Here is a 19,923-nt window from a genome sequence, read left to right on the forward strand (position 1 = left end):
ATGTCTCATTTTTAGAAACTGATTTTTAAAAAAGTTGACATTAAAAATCTTTTAAAGGTTTATTGAAGAGTTCAGAATATGTACAACTTTGAGAAGCCTAATCATACTTACTAAGAGGGCACTAAATTTTGCTTAAATAGGGCTAAATATAAGGGGCATGCATTATGTTAAAATTCTTAACTTTAAATGATATTTTCTGTGTGAAAATACTATATTATTTGAGAGAAAAATTAGTGGCATGACAAAGAAAAGGGTTATCTGTAGATGACATAATTATATACCTTGAAAATCAAAGAATAGCAACTGAAAAACTATATTAGAAACAAAAGAATTTTAAAAGATGAGTAGTCACAAAATGAATATATACAAAACTTTAGACGTCACATGTACAAACAATAATCACAAGATATAATCAAAGACAGCATTTATAACATCAATAAAAATGAAAAACCTAGAAATAAAGTTTATAAGAAATGTAGAAAGTTTAGACAAGATCTAAATAAACGAAACACATAAATGCTAACAAGGAAAACAAAAGAATTAAACACCTAGAAGGTCTTGTCATGATATAATAACAGCATTAAAATGTCAATGCTTCCTAAATTAATACCAATAAAAATACCACAATGATTTTTAATTGAGTTAGACAAGCTGATTTTAGAGTTACCATTAAAAAAAAAAAGTCCTTGTTAGTATAGTTGTGAGAAAATAAAAAAATTTTTAAAAGAGAAGCAAAAATAAGAAAAGAGCCAGGAAAACTCAAGAGTAAAGAAGAACTCATCACAAAAAATTAAAAAATATATGACAAAGCTACAATAATTCAAACTAAGGTGCTGGAATGTGAACAGACAAATCCATGGACAATTCCATGGACAGAATGGAAAGGCCAGGAAACACATACACAAAGCCATATGAGGACTTAGAATATGATAAAGATGACCTTTTAAATCAGTGGGAAAAGATGAACTGATAAATGGTGTGGGACATAGTGGTAGCCACTTGGAAACCCAATTAAGTTGGACTTGAGCTTCTTAATACTGGGATACAGTCCAGATACATCAAAGATTTAAATGTAAAATATCAGAAATCATTTTGTAAATGATCTCAAGGAAGGCATAAGTACAAAAAACCAGAAGACTGATCAATTTGATAATAACATTTTAAAGAATTGTATGACAAAATAACAAAAAATCCAACCATACTCAAAACTAAAAGACAAAAAAACTGGGGGAAAATACTGGCAATTTATGCTACAGACAGAAGGCTAATTTCCAAAATGCATAAAGTGCATCTACTAATTATTTTAAAAAGTACCCAAAAATACAGTTGGAAAAGAGGCAAAGACTAGAAACAGAGTACACAAAAGAGGAAGTGAAAATAGCTCTTGAACAACTGAAAGAAAAGATCTTCAATTACACTTATACCAAGAGTAATGCAAATAAAACCTATATATATATATATATATTTTTTTTTTTACCACACTGTGCCTGCACACTCTCTAGCAACAGCAATTTGAAACGTTATCAAAATTACAAATATACATATAACGTGACCCAGCAATTCCAACAATTCTTCTGATAAATATACTTGCATATGTGTAAAATGACTTTCATAGAGGTTAATCATTTCAGTATTTGAAGTAGCAAACCTGCATGTCCATCTGAAGGGACTGGCTATGAAGATGTGAAAGAATGAGGAAGGTCTTTATGCATAAATATAGTTCAATCTCAAAGATACATTGTTAAGTAGAAACAAGAGAACAGTGTATAGTATCACTCTTTGCAATTTTAAAAACAATACATAAACAGTATGCATCTTCCCAATAAAAGAAATGAGTAACACTAGTTATTTCTGAGGGTAACTGAGAGATGAAAAGTGGAGCTAGTTTCACTGTATATCTTTCTTATACCATTTGAATTTTGAATGACTAATGAAAATAAATTTAAAAGTACTCATTATAAAAAAATTTGCAAGTATATAAATTTACATACATAAATGATAATTATTTTAAAGAGAAAACTCATGTATTATCTCACTACCTAAAAGCAGCTACTGTTTTAAACTGTGTACATTTCTTTGTATTCTTTTTTCTCTACATTAAAAAAAAAACCATAGCTCAAATTTACTCATGTATGTCATGTTCTTTTTCACCTAGTTTTTTCATGTTAAAGTTTATTGTTTTTATACTTTTTATTATGGGTATTTTCAAACACACACAAAACTAGAAAGAACAGGAAAATGAAGCACCACATACCTACTACCTAGCTTCAATAATTAGCAACACGTTGCCAATCTTGTTCCATGTAAAGCCCCTCCAACACCACCCCACCCAACCTGAGACTACTTTGAAATGAATTCTAGACATCATATGCTACAAATTCATATACATGTCAATCACAATATCACTATGATACCTAGAACATCAATAATTCCTTAATACCATTAGATATACAGATTTCAAATTTGCCTAATTATCTATGTTTTCAGTTTGAATGAATGAATGGCCAAATAAAATCCATACAGGGCTGGGTGCGCTGGCTCATGCCTGTAATCCCAGCACTTTGGGTGGCCAAGGTGGGCAGATCACAAGATCAAAAGATCGAGACTATCCTGGCCAACATGGTGAAACCCCTCTCTACTAAAAATACAAAAATTCGCTGGGCATGGTGGTGCATGCCTGTAGTTCCAGCCACCTGGGAGGCTGCAGCAGGAGAATCACTTGAAGTCAGGAGGCGGAGGTTGCAGTGAGCTGAGATTGCCCCATTGCACTCCAGCCTGGGAGACAAGAGTGAAACTCTGTCTAAAATCAATCAATCAATCAATCAATCAATCAATCAATCCATACAAATCAGTTGGTATTTCTTTTATCTGTGGGTTCTCCCTACCTCTTTAAATTTTTTTTCTTGTAACTTGTTGAAGAAACCACATTGTTTGCTCTAGAGTTTCCTACGTTTCAGATATTGCTGACTGCACCCCCATGGTGACATTTAACATGTCCTCCTGTCCCCTGTACTTCCTCTAAACTGGTAGTTAGATTCAGAGGGTTGATAAGATTCAGGTTTGATTACCTTTCAACAATTTGTCATAGTAGTGCTGCATGGTAGTTCTTCTTTTTCATGTCAGTTGTAAGGGCTATACAATATTTTAACGTACAGATTTACCATTACTTTGACTATGTGCCTATTTGTTGTCCTTTCTAATTTTATGTTATAGAAAGGCAACTGAAAGAACATCTTTGAATATAAAACTCTACCTGTATTTTAGATTTCCTTCTTTGGAGAGAGACGTAGATGTAAAATACAAGTTAAAAGTCTGAATGCATATGGGCCAAATTTTCCTTTAAGAGGTTCTTTACCGGTAATCCAAGTACTTTGGGAGGCCGAAGTGGGTGCATCACTTGAGACCAGGAGTTTGAGACCAGCCTTGGCAACATAGCGAAACCCCATCTCTATTAAAAATACAAAAATTGGCCAGGCATGGTGGCATGCCCCTGTAGTTCCAGCTACTTGGGAGGCCGAGGCAGGAACCACTGCACTCCAGCCTGGGCAACAGAGCGATAACTTGTCTCAAAAAAAAAAAAAAAAAAAAGCTTCCTTACATTCCCAGTAACTGGTATGATATTGCCTATTAAACCAAATTTTTGTCAGTTCTAGTTATTCTAACTTATTAATTAAAAAAAAAAAAAAACTTTTGGGGGATGTTTTAGCTATCCATATTTTCTTTTAAGAATTTTCTCAGCTGGGCACGGTGGCTTATGCCTGTAATCCTAGCACTTTGGGAGGCCAAGGTGGGCAGATCACCTGAGGTCTGGAGTTGAAGACCCATCTGACCAACATGGTGAAACACTGTTTCTACTAAAAATACAAAAACTAGCCAGGCGTGGTGGCTCATGCCTGTAATCTCAGCTACTCACGACGCTGAGGCAGGAGAACTGCTTGAACCTGGGAGGTGGAGGATGCAGTGAGACAAGATTGTGCCACCACACTCCAGCTTCAGCAACAGAGCAAGACTCCATCTCAAAAAAAAAAAAAGAAGAAGAAGAATTTTCTCAGCTGGGCACGGTGGCTCATAGCTATAATCCCAGCACTTTGGGAGGCCAAGGCGGCAGATCTCCTGAGGTCAAGAGTCCAAGACTAGCCTGGCCAACATGGCGAAACCCTACCTCTACTAAAAATACATAAATTAGCCGGCTGTGGTGGCGTGTGCCTGTAGTCCCAGCTACTTGGGAGGCTGAGGGAGAAGAATCGCTTGAACCTGGGAGGCAGAGGTTGCGTTGAGCTGAGATTGCACTACTGCACTCCAGCCTGGGCAACAGAGCAAGACTCCGTCTCAGGAAAAAGAAAAAAATTCTGTTATATGCTTTGCCTACTATTTTGTAGTAAAATTTCTTCCCTTGTTTTTCTGGCAGAGGTACTTTGTGCAGAAAGGGAGAGAATGATTTTCTTAGAGAGGAAGCATGTTAAAAGTTCACATAGCATGTGGCAAATCAGTTTTAACTTTAAACTTGAAAAGAGCAACAACACTATTGAGCAATACATAAAAAAGAACATACTTCTACATTTCGAAGATTCAAGAGTAGAGTTAAAATACCACGTAATTAAACTAAAAACAAATCAAAATCCTTCATCTCAGCCTAAGTCCCCAAGAGCTTTTAAGAGTTTTGTGTATCTGAAGAATTCTGATGTAAGAGCTGAATCCCTGATACCAATCTCATTATCAGGTAGAATTAATCTAAACATTTTTTCAAAAAGTTAGCTGTTCTTCAAAAACTAAAGATGTCTTTGTTTTAAAAACTGCCAAATGTCGGTAGACATGGAGTCTCTTTCTTTTAAACCTCTTTTGGAGTACAACTGAATTTCCCATGGTTTTTAAAAATGAATATTTAAGTTACTAGGACAGTTGACTTTTAAAAGTGGTAATAAGTGAGGTAGGTGTTGTGGCCTGTGCCTGTAGTCCCAGCTACTAGGGAGGCTGAGGTAAGAGGATTGCTTGAGCCCAGGAGTTTGAGGCTGAGTCATGATGGCACCACTGCACCCAGCCTAGGCAACAGAACGAGATCCAAACTCATTTAAAAAAAAAAAAAAAAGGTGCAGTGCTTCATGCCTGTAATCCCAGCACCTTGGGAGGCCGAGGCAGGCGGGATCGCTTGAGGCCAGGAGTTCAAGACCAGCCTGGCCAAAAGTACTAAAAGTACTAAAAGTACAAAAATCAGTCACGCATGGTGCCTGTAATCCCAGCTACTCGAGAGGCTAAGGCATGAGAATTGCCTGAACTCGGGAAGCAGAGGTTGCAGCAAGCCGAGATCATGCTACTGCACTCAAGCCTGGGCAACAGAGTGAGACTATCTCAAAAAAAAAAAAAAAAAAAAAAAAAAAGTGGTAAGAGGTGTATTATCTTCTAGAAATAAATGCTAAATCAATCATCTTTCTCAGTACTTTTTTTTTTTTTAAACAGTCTCACTCTGTTGCCCAGGCTGGAGTACAGTGGTAAGATCTTGGCTCAGTGCAACATCCACCTCCTGGGTTCAAGGAATTCTCCTGCCTCAGCCTTCCGAGTAGCTGGGATTACAGGCATGTGGCGCCACACCCAGCTCATTTTTTGTATTTTTAGTAGAGATGGGGTTTTACCATGTTAGCCAAGATGCTCTCCATCTCCTGACCTCATGTTCTACCTGCCTCGGCCTCCCAAGCTGCTGGGATTATAGGCATGAGCCACTGTGCCTGACCTTTGTTGTTTTGTTTTGTTTTTAGACAGAATCTCGCTCTGTTCTCAGGCTGGAGTGCAGTGGCGCAATCTCAGCTCACTGCAACCTCCGCCTTCTGAGTTCAAGAGATTCTCCTGTCCCAGCTCCCAAGTAGCTGGAATTACGGGCACGCACCACCACACCCAGATATTTTCAGTAGAGATGGAGTTCTGCCATGTTGGCCAGGCTGGTCTCAAACTCTTGACTTCGGGTGATCTGCATGCCTTGGCCTCCTGAAGTGCTGGGATTACAGGCATGAACCACTGTGCCCAGTCGTCAGTACTTTTTAAGTTAAATATTTTCACACAATTTACTGGAGAGAAGGAATAGACAGAAATATAGCTAATTTATATTAACAATCATAAACAGTAACAGAATTGGATCTGATGAAAAAATATCAAGAACAAAGATGAATGTTGGCCGGGTGCGGTGGCTCACGCCTGTAATGCCAGCACTTTGGGAAGCTCAGGGGGGAGGATCACTTGAGGTCAGGAGTTCAAGACCAGCCTGGTCACCATGGTGAGACCCTTTCTCTACTAAAAATACAAAAAAAGTTAGCCAGGTGTGGTGGTGGATGCCTGTAATCCCAGCTATTTGGGAGGCTGAGGCAGGAGAATCACTTGAACCCAGGAGGCAGAGGCTGCAGTGAGCTGAGATTGTGCTACTGCACTCCAGCCTGCATGGTAGAGTGAGATTTTCGTTTCAATTAAAAAAAAAAAAAAAGAAAAAAGATAAATGTTAATAATTACAGTTACTGGTTGAGTGCTGAACACATGCTAAACACTTGACATACATTTCCTTATTTATTTATTTATTTATTTATTTATTATGGAGTCTTCCTCTGTTGCTCAGACTGGAGTGCAGTGGTGCGATTCTGGCTCACTGCAACCTCCACCTCTTGGGCTCAAGAGATTTTCCTGCCTCAGCCTCCTGAGTAGCTGGGACTACAGGTGCACGCCACCATGCCCAGCTAATTTTTTGTATTTTTAGTAGAGATGGGGTTTTACCATGTTGGCCAGGCTGGTCTCGAACGCCTGTCCTCAGGTTCCCAAACTGCTGGTATTACAGGAATGAGCCACTGTGCCCAGCCACATTTTCTCATTTTAATCACTACCTCAGAGTTATGAACATGGGCTCCCATTATCCACACATCACAGAAGAGGTATGTGAAGGTGGATGGATTAATTTACCCAAAGTCACATGGAATTTGAACCCAGGCCTATTTGAATTCCACATCCAAAGTTTCCACATACCCGATACGGAAACAAAAATTGGCACAGGCACTCCAAAAGACAACTCTGCCTCCAAATGAGGCAGAGATATAGAAACAAAGTTGAATCAATTTAGAAATTAGTAAAAGAGCCGGGCGCGATGGCTCAAGCCTGTAATCCCAGCACTTTGGGAGGCCGAGACGGGCGGATCACGAGGTCAGGAGATCGAGACCATCCCAACATGGGCTAACACGGTGAAACCCCGTCTCCACTAAAAAATACAAAAAACTAGCTGGGCGAGGTGGCGGGCGCCCGTAGCCCGTACTCGGGAGGCTGAGGCAGGAGAATGGCATAAACCCGGGAGGCGGAGCTTGCAGTGAGCTGAGATCCAGCCACTGCACTCCAGCCTGGGTGACAGAGCGAGACTCCGTCTCAAAAAAAAAAAAAAGAAATTAGTAAAAGAAAAATCAGATAGTAAAATCAGTCATACTCACCCTATGAGCAGAAACAGAAACAAAGTACTGAAACAAAGTACTGAGTAAAGAAAAAGTTGTATTTATTAAAAAATTAAAGTTTTAATTTCAAAAAAACCATTTCTCAAAATACAGATTCACTGTTAAAAACAAGTAATTAAAGAAAAAAATTTAACATATCCGTAATCCCCCATCCAGTGACAACCAATATTAACACACTGTTCTATTATTATACACAATACATAATGTGTTGATGTTACTGCACATCTACCCATACATATCACGATGTGAAATATTTTTCAGGCCGGGTGTAGTGGCTCACGCCTGTAATCCCAGCACCTTGGGAGACTGAGGTGGGCAGATCCACAAGTTCAGGAAACCGAGATCATCCTTGCCAACATGATGAAACCCCATCTCTACTAAAAACACAAAAATTAGCTGGGCCTGTTGGTGTGCACCTTGTAGTCCCAGCTACTCGGGAGGTGGAGGCAGGAGAATCGCTTCAACTGGGGAGGCGGCGGTTGCAGTGAGCCGAGATCGCGCCACTGCGCTCAAGCCTGGCAACAGAGCGAGACTCTGTCTCAAAACAACAACAACAAAAAACAAAAAAACCCCACAAAAAAACACAAAAAACATTTTTCATTTAATTATGCATAATGAATAGTCATCCCATACAATAATGAATTTAACTAGTATAACTTAACATTGGACATTTTAAATTGTTTTCAATTTTTTCCTTTTTTTTTTAAAAAAAGCTATATTTACAAAACAAACAATAATCCTCGAAAATTTATTTTTGTATAAATTCTTATTTCCTTAAGATGAATTTCTCAAGGCTGGGTCAATGGATGTGAATTACTTAAAGCTGCTGATTCATATTTTCAACTTGTTCTATAAAACACTGTATCAATTTGCACAGACTCAACACAAAAATTTGGCAACATTCATTCTTTTTCCCATTCATTTGAGGAAAGGTGAATTATTTTTTATTACAATACAAAAAGGCTCTACCATAAGAAGCATTATGATGAAGGTGTTATGGTTAAAATGAATACTCAAAATTTCATATGGCATAAAACAGCTTCTCAAGTTGTGATAGCAACTAAAAAGCCAGTCTACTGAATATATTTAAACTGTAGCAATTCTTAAGGTTTCTCCAAATAGTATTACTGTAAGAAACAATTTTCTTTTTTTTTTTGTTTTGTTGGAGACAAGGTCTCACTCTGTTGCCCTGGTTGGAGTGCTGTGGTAGGATCACGGCTCACTGCAGCCTCTACCTTCCAGGCTCAGGTGATCCTCCCACCTCAGCCTCCCAAGTAGCTGGGACTAGGGTGCCCGCCACCACACCTGGCTAATTTTTGTATATTCTTTTGTAGAGAAGGGGTGTCTCCATTTTGCCCAGGCTGGTCTCGAACTCCTGGGCTCAAGCTATCCACCCACCTCAGCCTCCCAAAGTGCTGGAATTATAGGCCTGAGCCACCACGCCTGGCCAATAAAATTGTCTTAAAAAAAAAAAAGGAAAAAAGACAGAGAACTACATCAGAATGTCGGTAATTGTTGAAGTTAGACAAAGGTTTATTATACTATTCACTCTACTTTTGGTTATGTTCAAAATTCATAGTAAAATGTTAAAAGAAAAAATAAAAAGTATGTCAACATGTATCTATATAGGATGGTTACACATGCTGAAATCTGTTCAGAAATAAGAGCATGACCCAAATAATTTCTCAGGGTTTTTCCTTATATACTATAAACTATTCCATGGAGGATCTTTATGCTTTTATATCAGTATATTCAAAACCCCATTACATTGTTAGAATATAAATATTCAGAGGAAATGGTCCATTAAAAAAGTATTAACGCAGCTTTTTCTGGGTGATAAGATATGGTTGGTTGTTTTCCTTCTTTAGGCTGTTTCTAATCTTTTTACAATGCCTTAGCGATGCTTTTATAATAAAAATATTATAAATAAAAATAAACAATAAAAATGAAACAAAATCCCTATCATACATCTGAATGCTACATCCTTTCTCTCTTTATCATTTGCCACATTGGCAGCATTTTTTCAATCAGTTGACCACCTATTTCTTCAGTGTTTTCCTAAATTACAGATGAGAAGTTATACAAATTTGGCTTATTTTAGCTATCTATTCCCTTATGATAATTTGCCTTTTTGGTATCATTTATGACTATTTTTAAATGTAACATGGCTGTCCCATTAGAAAATGTATACAGTAGTATTCATTTGTTCCACAAATATTTGCTGAGTCCTTACTATTTACAGTATTCTAGACACTGGAGATGGAGTGATAAGGCTCCTCTTCTAGCAATGCTTACGTTCCAGTGGGACAGAGAATTAGTGGTTAACCAACACATTAAATACCTCAACTTCGCCTCATCACTAGGCATGAACTTCTCCACATGAACAAATTTCTACCCAACAGGAGAATATCACTTCAAGAACCAAAATTTCATCTTTTCAGATATAAGTCATTCTAAAATCTTATATACTTTCCTTTTTTAAATTTTTTGAGACAGTCTCGCTCTGTTGCCCAGGCTGGAGTGCAGTGGCATGATCTCGGTTCACTGCAATCTCTGCCTCCTGGGTTCAAGCAAGTCTCATGCTTCAACTTCCTTAGTAGCTGGGATTACAGACGCACTCCACCACTCCCAGCTAGTTTTTGTATTTCTTTTTAGTAAAGATGGGGTTGTGACATGTTGGCCAGGCTGGTCTCGAACTTCTGACCTCAAATGATGCACCTACTTTGGCCTCCCAAAGTGCTGGGATTACAGACGTGAGCCACCGTGCCTGGCCCTCTTAAATTTAAAGCATTTTCTCATGACAATCATGGGGATACTAAATTTCTAAAACTATTTTGTGGTTAGCACAAGGGGTCAGTAATCTGTGGCCTATGGGGTTACACTCAGCCTGTTTTTGAATGGCGTTTGAGCTATGAAAGGGCTGGGGAGAGAAGGAGGAGGAAGAAGAGGATTGCTTTAGAGACCACATGTGAGTTACAAAGCCTGAAATATTTATTTTCTAGCCCTTCACAGGAAAAGTTTACTGTTCCCTGTTCCAGGAGATATCCACCTCTTAACTGGGTTTGTTGGCATTAAATCCCCGGTTTGATAGGCAGCCTTAGTCCTGAGCCACCTTCAATGATTTGGGAAACACACTTTGAGATCTGCTAAGACAGGTTCTCACCAAAGTTTTCTATACAGTCCACCGCTTTCTACATTTTCAAGACTCCCTTTTATTTTTGCTGTCCTTTTATTTGTTTGATTTCACAAAGAGCTCAGCAAAATGTCTGTGTAACTGCTTGGTCTCTAAAACACGTGATTTTGGAGGTTGAGTTCTCTTTTGGAAGCCTGGTTTTCTACCCATATATTGAGGGGTGAAACAAACATACCAGCTTCTTAGACTTGCTCACATGGTCCACAAAAAAGGGGAGAAGGACTGTCATGTTCTTTTAAGGAACCAAACTATGCATGCACATATGAATCATTGGTATGCAAAAGTTCAACTGGCCAAGGATTACTACATTAGAGAAAAAGGAGCATTCAGGGTCATCAGTAAGCAGCCCAGCACGGCAGATTGAGTGGTGTGTGTGGTTAAGATCTGCTTCCGCTGGTTCTTCTTAATGTAATTTTTATCTGTATCTTTTTCATATCCATTAATTCTAGTCATCTGTGGGCTAAAAAAACTAAAAACTAAGCCTGTTAGAGCTATGTCTAAATCAGAATTTAAGGGCCTTGCATGGTGACTCAGCCTGTAATCCCAGCACTTTGGGGGGCCAAGGAGGGCCAACTGCTTGAGGTCAGGAGTTCAAGACCAGCCTGGGCAACATGGTGAAACTCCATCTGCTAAAAATACCAAACAACCAGGCATGGTGGTTTGCACATGCAGTCTCAGCTACTTGGGAGGCTGAGGCACGAGATTTGCTTGAACCCTGGAAGCAGAGGTCGCAGTGAGCCAAGACTGTACCACTGCACTTTAGCCTGGGTGACAGAGTGAGACCTCGTCTCAAAAAATAATAATAATAAATAAAATAATTTAAAACCTAAGTCACAGGCTGAGAAATTACTCTATGATCATGAAATACACACTTTTTAGCATTTATTTTGTCTGTTAGGGATTTTTGATTCTATTTAGAAAAGTTAAGCAACTGAACAAGTGATCATACACTTTGGGATTATTTTTTGAAAATTTATTTTTATTTTTATTATATTTTGAGACACAGTCTCTCTCTGTTGCCCAAGGTGGAGTGCAGTGGCGCAACCCCAACTCCCTGCAACCTCTGCCTCCCAGGTTCCAGCGATTGTCATGCCTCAGCTTCCCGAGTAGCTGTGATTACAGGTGTGCGCTACCACGCCTGGCTAATTTTCAGTAGAGATGGGATTTCGCTATGTTGGCCAGGCTGGTCTCATACTCCTGGCCTCAAGTGATTCTCCCACCTTGGCCTGTCAAAGTGCTGGGATTACAGATGTGAGCCACTGTGCCTGGCCAGCATATAGTTTGCTTAGAAAAATCACTAAAAAACAAGCATATTTTAAAAAAGAGGTAGACTACCTACCAGTTAGGAAACTGAAAATCTGAGAGGACAGCTTTGCATATTAAAAAATAAAGACGTGGGAAAAGAAAATACAAGTAAAATACAAATAAAATTTTTGGCTGAGTATGGTGGCTCATGCCCCTAATCCCCACAGTTTGGGAGGCCAAGGCGGGCAGATCACTTGAGTCCAGGAGTTTGAGACCAGCCTGGCCAACACAATGAAACTCCATCTCTACCAAAAAACACAACAAATAGCCTGGTGTGGTGGTACATGCCTGTAATCCCAGCTACTCGGGAGGCTGAGGCACGAGAATTGCTTAAGCCCAAGAGGCAGAGGTTGCAGTGAGTCAAGATTGTGCCATTGCACTGCAACCTGGGTGACAGAGGAAGACCCTGTCTCAAAAATAAAATAAAATAAAATTTTTAGTATGAAAATGTAAATGCCCTATTTTGTTTGTATGTATTATACAAAGCTCTACTTAAATTATGTACATGTAGTTTAAAACCTTATAACAGCACTTATTTTCAGAAAAGAAATTGTAGGCAACTTTCGTAAGATGACCTTGTATAAGAATCATCAGACCAGAACATGTGACCTGGTTACTCTAAGAGGAAATACAAGCAAGGACTAACAGATTTCTTTTTGTAGTCATTAAAAAAAAAATCAGCTAAGAAAGAAAACATTAGAAACCACCGTAAAACGTACTAAAGAAATGACTCAAACTGGTCAAAACAATATTGTAAAAGACACTTAAGCTAATGACTGCCATCTAGTGAGACAGTCATGTAATTATAGGACTTGACTCCGAAACCCATGTTCCTGTTTCATTATTTTCTGAACTATTTCAGTCACTAGTTTTATTAGGGCTTAGGGAAACACATGCAAGGCATGCTTATCAAATTTGTGGCTTAAATGAATGGAGACAACAGCTATTGCCCTAAAGATAGAATAAGAACCTACACCTTTAGGCACGGAAATTTAACAAGTTGAAATTATTAAGAGATAACTAGCCACAATTCCATTCCTGAAAACAAAGCAAAAGAACACAGAAAGAAATCCACACCAGTACAGAGATGGAGAGACAAAGTTCAAAGGCAATGAGTAGGAAAAAGAGTTGTTGGCAATACCTGTACAAAGTAACAATGTAATGTGGAAACCAAATCCACACAAACAGACACATCTTCAGTGGAAAATTGTAAGAAAAAATATGCTATGTTTAAAAACTGTAGGAACTGGGTTGGGCGTGGTGGCTCACGCCTGTAATCCCAGCACTTTCGGAGGCCATGGTGGGCAGATCACGACGTCAGGAGATCGAGACCATCCTGGCTAACACGGTGAAACCCCGTCTCTACTAAAAATACAAAAAATATTAGCCAGGCATGGTAGCGGACACCTGTAGTCCCAGCTACTTGGGAGGCTGAGGCAAGAGAATGGCGTGAACCTGGGAGGCGGAGCTTGCAGTGGGCCGAGATTGAGTCACTGCACTCCAGCCTGAGTGACAGAGTGAGACTGTCTCAAACAAACAACAAAAAAACTGTAAGAACTGACAGCCTAAAATAGAGAATACACATGGAAAACAGCTTTGACTCTCTGAAGGGCTGCCACAAAGAAGTACAGTAGATAATTTTGTGTAGCTACAGAAGACAGAAACAATGGAAGGGGGTGATTAAGGAGACGTATTTGCATTTGGTGTCCGGAGGAACTTCACAGTGGAGCTGAGACAGAATGAGCTGCTTAGGCATCGCTAGAGTTATGCAGCAGAGGCTGAAAGATTACTAGGTAGTTGTAAAAACTTTCCAATATTGGATAAATGATTGAATTAGATTTAAGGGTCAGCAAACTACAGCCTGTAGCCCAAATCTGATCTGCTGCTTATTTGTGTAAATAAAGGATGTATTTTATCTATGTCTACTTTCATGCTACAACAGAGTTGAGCAGCTGCCACAGAGACTGACAGGCTTTAAAGCTGAAAATATTTACTATATGGTCCTACAGAAACAGTTCTCCAACACCTGAATTACATAAGAAGATTTCTTCTAATTTCTCTATGCACGTCAACTTCAGAATTTAAGTTTTCTGAGAGCAATGACTGGCTGTTTATAAGCTTTGTCAGAACCATGATATTTTTCACTGGGTGGATCCAAAAACTATGAATCTTGTAACTTTAACCACCTATCATTTATTTGCCTCCTTTCCACCTCCTCCAAAGAGTATTATATGATGTATATTAATAAAACTTACTAAATTTAATTCAAATTAATTCAATTGAGTTGGGACATTTTAAAATTAGGGATACTTTAAGATGCTATAAAACCAAGGATATGAATTAATAGCTTAATGATAATCACATGCTTTAATTCTTTAAAACTTAACGTTTCTAGTAACAATGTAGTACATGGGATTATAAGGGAAAAATATGGCATCAGAACTCCTTTTCAGAGTAGTATAAAGGGACTAGATTTATAAGAATAAAGTTCAAATTTTTTTTCTGTTTTATTGTTTGGTCCACTCCCTAACATCAGCAAAATCATTTAAATTCTCTTTGCCCTACCGCTGAACGACAAAATGAGCTGCTAAAAACCTGATGCCCTATGCTCTCCCTCCCACTCATGGCTTCCTCTAGAACGATAATGAAAGGGAAATATTTATCAAGTTTCTCTTGGGGTCGTCTGGGGAGAACAAGGAAATCACACCAAGTAACTTTATGAATTAGATTTTCCTTTTAGCCTATCATAATTTACTAAGATGTGGGACATGAAATACTTTTTTAGTAAGAGTGAACTACAACATATCCAATAATAAATTCACATCACGTTATAAGCCAGAGAACTTTCTGTGATGATGGAAACGCTATACAAGCTGGGCACGGTGGCTCACTTCTATAGTCCCAGCTACTCAGGAAGCTGAGGCAGGAGGATGGAGTTTGAGTCCAGCATGGGCAACGCAGTAAGACCTTATCTCCTTTAAGAAAAACAACAACAACAAAAAAAAGGTAGCTTCTAGCCACAAGTAATTTAAATGTGGCCAATGAAACTGAGGAACTAGATTTTCATTTAATTTAAATTTAAATAGCCACATGCGGCTAGTGCTACTCTTCTGAACAGCAATGGTATGAATATATTTACAGCTAATTCTCTTAAGAAATTGTAATAGTTCATTCACTTAGAATCTTAAAAAAACAAAAAACACCTAAAAAAACCAAAAAACAGCTAGAAATACAAGGGGTGGGGGATGGATGATGGTGGGGGAGATATGTAATACTTCACAAAGTGTGGAATTAAATAGATATTTCTAGAAAGATATGCAGTGAGTTTTTCTGTAATTATTATTAAATATTTTTGGGGGCGCCTGTATGTTTACTTTTTTGTGTTGTTTGGTTTGGTTTTGCTATACTAAATAGGATCTTAATAAATATGTAATAATATTCAATTCTAAACTAGGTCTATTTCATTCATAGACAGTTTTACATATTCATCTTATTTTGGTCTCAATTTGTTTTCTTAGTTCTGCAATTTTTATTTTTATTTTTATTTATTTATTTATTTTGAGACAGGATCTTGCTTTGTCACTGAGGCTGGAGTGCAGTGGAGCAATCACAGCTGACTATTACCTCAAACTGCCGGGCTCAAATGATCCTCCTGCCTCAGCCTCCTGAGTAGCTGGGACTACAGGCATGCACCACCATACCCTGTTAATTTTTCTCTTATTTTTATAGAGATGGGGTCTTGTTATGTTGCCCAGGCTGGGCTCAAACTCCTGGCCTCAAGCAATCTTCCTGCTCTGGCCTCCCAAAGTGCTGGAATTACAGGCATGTAAACTTGGGCTGTAATTTTTCTTTTAATACCATTTTGTTGTTTTGTCATCTTACCTTTGAAGACCTGTGTTGCTAAATTCTTATTTTCATTGTTTTATTTCTTTAGCCAAAATACTTGCATGTAACTTTGTCGTTTTCCTTGGATTACACTGTCTTAATCTTTTGTATGCAACTTTAATTTTTTTGTGTAATTATATGGTGGTGTGATTGCCATTTCTTTCATTTTGTCATGATTAACATGGGCAACTCTCCTACCGTAAATGAACATTCTCCTTGATATACTTTTACCTCTTTCCCCTCTAAACTAGAATTTCAAGGCCTGAGTATTATATCTGGACTTGAGGGTAGGTGGTGGGAAGGCAGGGAGGAGGGACCCTCCCCTGGGGCTCTATGTGGCTTTGTTGGGTTACTTGGGTTCCCTGGTCTTGTGAGATTTTGTCACGTGTCTTGAACAAGCTACACTCCATCCAGGAAAGGATCTAGTCACATAGATCTGTGTCCCCAACTTAGCTTACAGTCCAGAAAAACAGCAGACCTCAGCAAGTTTTCTTGCGTCTGCTGAAATTCTGACATATTGTGTGATGGTAGGTATATTGTTTGATGTTGTCCAAGGGTGCTTTTTCATTCTCTTATTCATTTTTTCCAGATTGGGAAGTATTTGGCAAACGCTCAGGATTTTATAATTCATCTTATTTCTCTAAATGGCTTTTAAAAGGTAGAAATGGCACCAGGATTTTATATCTTTCCTCAACCTCCACTTTTTGAAGTTATGACATGAAGTTTCAAATAATCCTTTCCAAGTGATTGTTGCTTGTGATTTTGTTTATTTCATCAAAAACTGGATTCTGTGATTCAGCTTCATTTCACATCTTTACCTGGAACTCAGGCTATACTTTTAAATAAAAGCCTTAATTGAATATGCACAATAAATATTAAAACGTGGGTAGAAGCAATCAGAAACCAAGAGAGAGAAATGGCCACAATATTAAATAAGTAACTGTCAAGTGAATCTCATAAAATCAGACAACATTTGTAACAAAATGATCAGTTCCTCTATGGGGTTGTACCATTTGTGTAAGGATTTCATATCAAAAAGACTCAGTTTTTAAACCGATAGGTAAATTCTCCTTTTACTTTAGCTCCCCTGCATTCTTGACTGAATGTTATTTAAACTACATTCTTATACTCACCGGCCAAGGCTGTAGGTCATTTAGTCCCTTTTCTAATTTCTCAACATCTGGAAACTTTGTGGCTCCATCAGCATCTGCCATAAGGATCTTTTCTCCTCGAGAACTGAATATACCCTGTATTTTAAAATTTCAAGTCAAAGAAAATTGGTTAAAATGAAGGTTAAATTCAATGACATTTCAGTCTGTTCTACTTAAAATACCTAAGAGTGAAAGATAAGGTATGAGATGGCAGAAGGAGGCCAGAGTACACTGAAAACAAATTACCTGTATATTAAGATCTTCTCAAATGTTCCTATTGCCTATCTTCATTATTTTAAAAACTTTGTGAAGTCATACTACAAATATCTTGGAAAATACCAAGATAATAAAATAGGTTTGGACAAATTAAAGATATTCTGCATCACTAAGAATAAAAAGGGACAGTACCTATCATACATATTATATGTTTATCGTGTCATGATGCTTAAAATGAATTAGGGGCTACTTAGAACCACATATAAAGAACATATTTATAGACAGATTAAATATTCTAATATACAGATATGCTGTGAAATGTATCATAGGAATATAGGTCTTCAGTATCCTTTATTATAGGATCTAAAGTTTACTAAATTAATTAAGTAAAAAAATAAAGAGTGTCAATAAAATTTAAGAAGTATGCATAAATCCAAATGTTATTTTATGCCATTTGTGGTATTTGAAACAGCAAAATTATGCCATTCAATTCTGAATTGGCTGGGCTTTTGTGCAAATTATGGCTCCATGAGTGCATATTTCATACAGAAATAAACTGCACATCAACTTTTAATTTCTCTGGTGTATTTGAGTGAATTCCTTATGTCTTAAGTGCAAATATATTTACAGTTTGATATAGTAAAATTGCTTCGGTAACACAGCATAGTGTGACTATAGATAAGACATATACAAATGTAGAGAGAAATCAGATCATTTATTCTATGGTATAATAAGCTCACTAACTAGTATCTGTGATGTCTTTTTAATCACACCCATTAGAACAAATGCAAAAGGCTAGGTGAGATGGCTCACCCCTATAATCCTAGCACTTTGGGAAGCTGAGGTGGAAGGATTGCTTGAGCTCAGGAGTCTGAGACCAGTCTGGGCAATACAGTGAGACTCCATCTCTACAAAAAAGTTTTAAAAATTAGCCTCATATGGTGGCACATGCCTGTAGTCCCAGTTACTTGGGAGGCTGAGGTGGTAAAAAAAACTGGAGCTATTAGTTTGAAATGGGGCAAAAAAACCAGTAAGTGGCTAATTTCCATGATACACGATCAAACTTGTTTAAGTCTACTTTCCTGTTCTACCATCTATGGCCTTCACTTCACCGCAGCTCCTTGAAAAGGCAGTCTACCACAGCAACTCCCATTTGTGTTTCCTCAGTCATATGTGATGCCCATTATTTCTCATGTGTCTCACTGCCTTAAGATTTCCTGGTTCTCCTTTTCTCTGTAACCTCCTCTTTGACAGTTTAATGGCTTCAAGTTCAACTATCATCTAACATATGCGCATGACTCACTCACACCCTCTCTCCTAGGCTATTCTGGATACCACTGCATGTTGCCTCAAACTTAATATGGCTCAAACTCAACAAACTGCCTCTTATACCAGCTCCTCCTCCAGTGTTTCATTCCTTCTATTAATGGCATCATCATCCTCCCTGTTACCCAAGGCCACTGGTACTTATTTGACATAGTTTGGATCTGTGTCCCCTCCAAATTTCATATTGAAATGTGATCCCCAATGTTGGAGGTTGGGCCCAGTGGGAGGTGATAGGGTCATGGGGGTGGATCCCTCATGAATAGCTTGGTGCTATCCTCGCAATAGTGAGCAAGTTCTCATGAGATCTGGTTGTCTAAAAGTGTGCAGCACCACCCTGCCCGCTAACTTGCTCCTGTTCTTGCCATAGAATGCACCTGCTCCCCCTTCGCCTTCTATCATGAGTGGAAGCTTCCTGAGGCCCTCACTAGAGGCAAATGCTGGCACCACACTTCGTGTACAGCATGCAGAACCATGAGTCAATCACATCTCTTTTCTTTATACGTTATGCAGTCTCAGGTATTTCTTTACAGCAAAGTAAGAATGGCTTAATATGTCATTCTTCTCTCTGATCCCAGACCCAATTCTATGTCCTTTTGTTTGTTTGTTTTTTTGAGACGGAGTCTCCCTCTGTCACCCAGGCTGGAGTGCAGTGGCCGGATCTCAGCTCACTGCAAGCTCCGCCTCCCGGGTTCACGCCATTCTCCTGCCTCAGCCTCCCGAGTAGCTGGGACTACAGGCGCCCGCCACCTCGCCCGGCTAGTTTTTTTGTATTTTTTAGTAGAGATGGGGTTTCACCGTGTTAGCCAGGATGGTCTCGATCTCCTGACCTCGTGATCCACCCGTCTCGGCCTCCCAAAGTGCTGGGATTACAGGCTTGAGCCACCGCGCCCGGCCTTCTATGTCCTTTTAATAGCTCTCACATTTATCCCCTCATTTTCTTCTCTTCTGTCACTATCATAATCCAAATAAATATTAATCATACCTTGCCTAATATTGCTACACTTGCTGCTGGCTGATTAAAGTGTGACTCTGTCAATGGTAAAAAATGTAAAAGCCCGTTGCCTACAGTTTGTGACCTGAACCCAGCCACCCCTCCAGCCTTATCTCCACAGTCAAGACATGGGTACCATGAGTGGGTCCTTTATTGTGGCATGTTCTTTCACACTGCTCCAGGCTCCCTGCCCTCCCAACTTGTATGTGGTTAAGTCCTAATCCTCCTTGAAGATCCTGCTCAGAATCTGCCTCCTCAGGGACATCTGTGCTGCTCCCCCCAACAGATGGTGGTGTCAACATTTTGCATATACTTCTATTATAGCATTTACCACACTGTATGGCAATGGTCTGTCTCCCTACTAAACTGTGATATCCTTAAGGACAG

General features: G+C 38.8%; 1 protein-coding gene across 4 annotated transcripts in view; it reads right to left on the reverse strand.

The window, feature by feature from the left end:
* ALG5 (ALG5 dolichyl-phosphate beta-glucosyltransferase) overlaps positions 1 to 19,923 on the reverse strand; it is a 50,831-nt gene that overhangs the window by 19,797 nt on the left and 11,111 nt on the right. For all 4 annotated transcript variants that reach the window (XM_007960172.3, XM_007960173.3, XM_073013442.1 and 1 more), the window contains one exon: positions 16,986 to 17,099. In XM_007960172.3, coding sequence (XP_007958363.3) covers positions 16,986 to 17,099 — 114 coding nt within the window. The remainder of the gene's footprint in view (positions 1 to 16,985; positions 17,100 to 19,923) is intronic.

The sequence above is a fragment of the Chlorocebus sabaeus genome, chromosome 3, assembly GCF_047675955.1.
Source record: "Chlorocebus sabaeus isolate Y175 chromosome 3, mChlSab1.0.hap1, whole genome shotgun sequence".
Taxonomy (NCBI): Eukaryota; Metazoa; Chordata; class Mammalia; order Primates; family Cercopithecidae; genus Chlorocebus; species Chlorocebus sabaeus.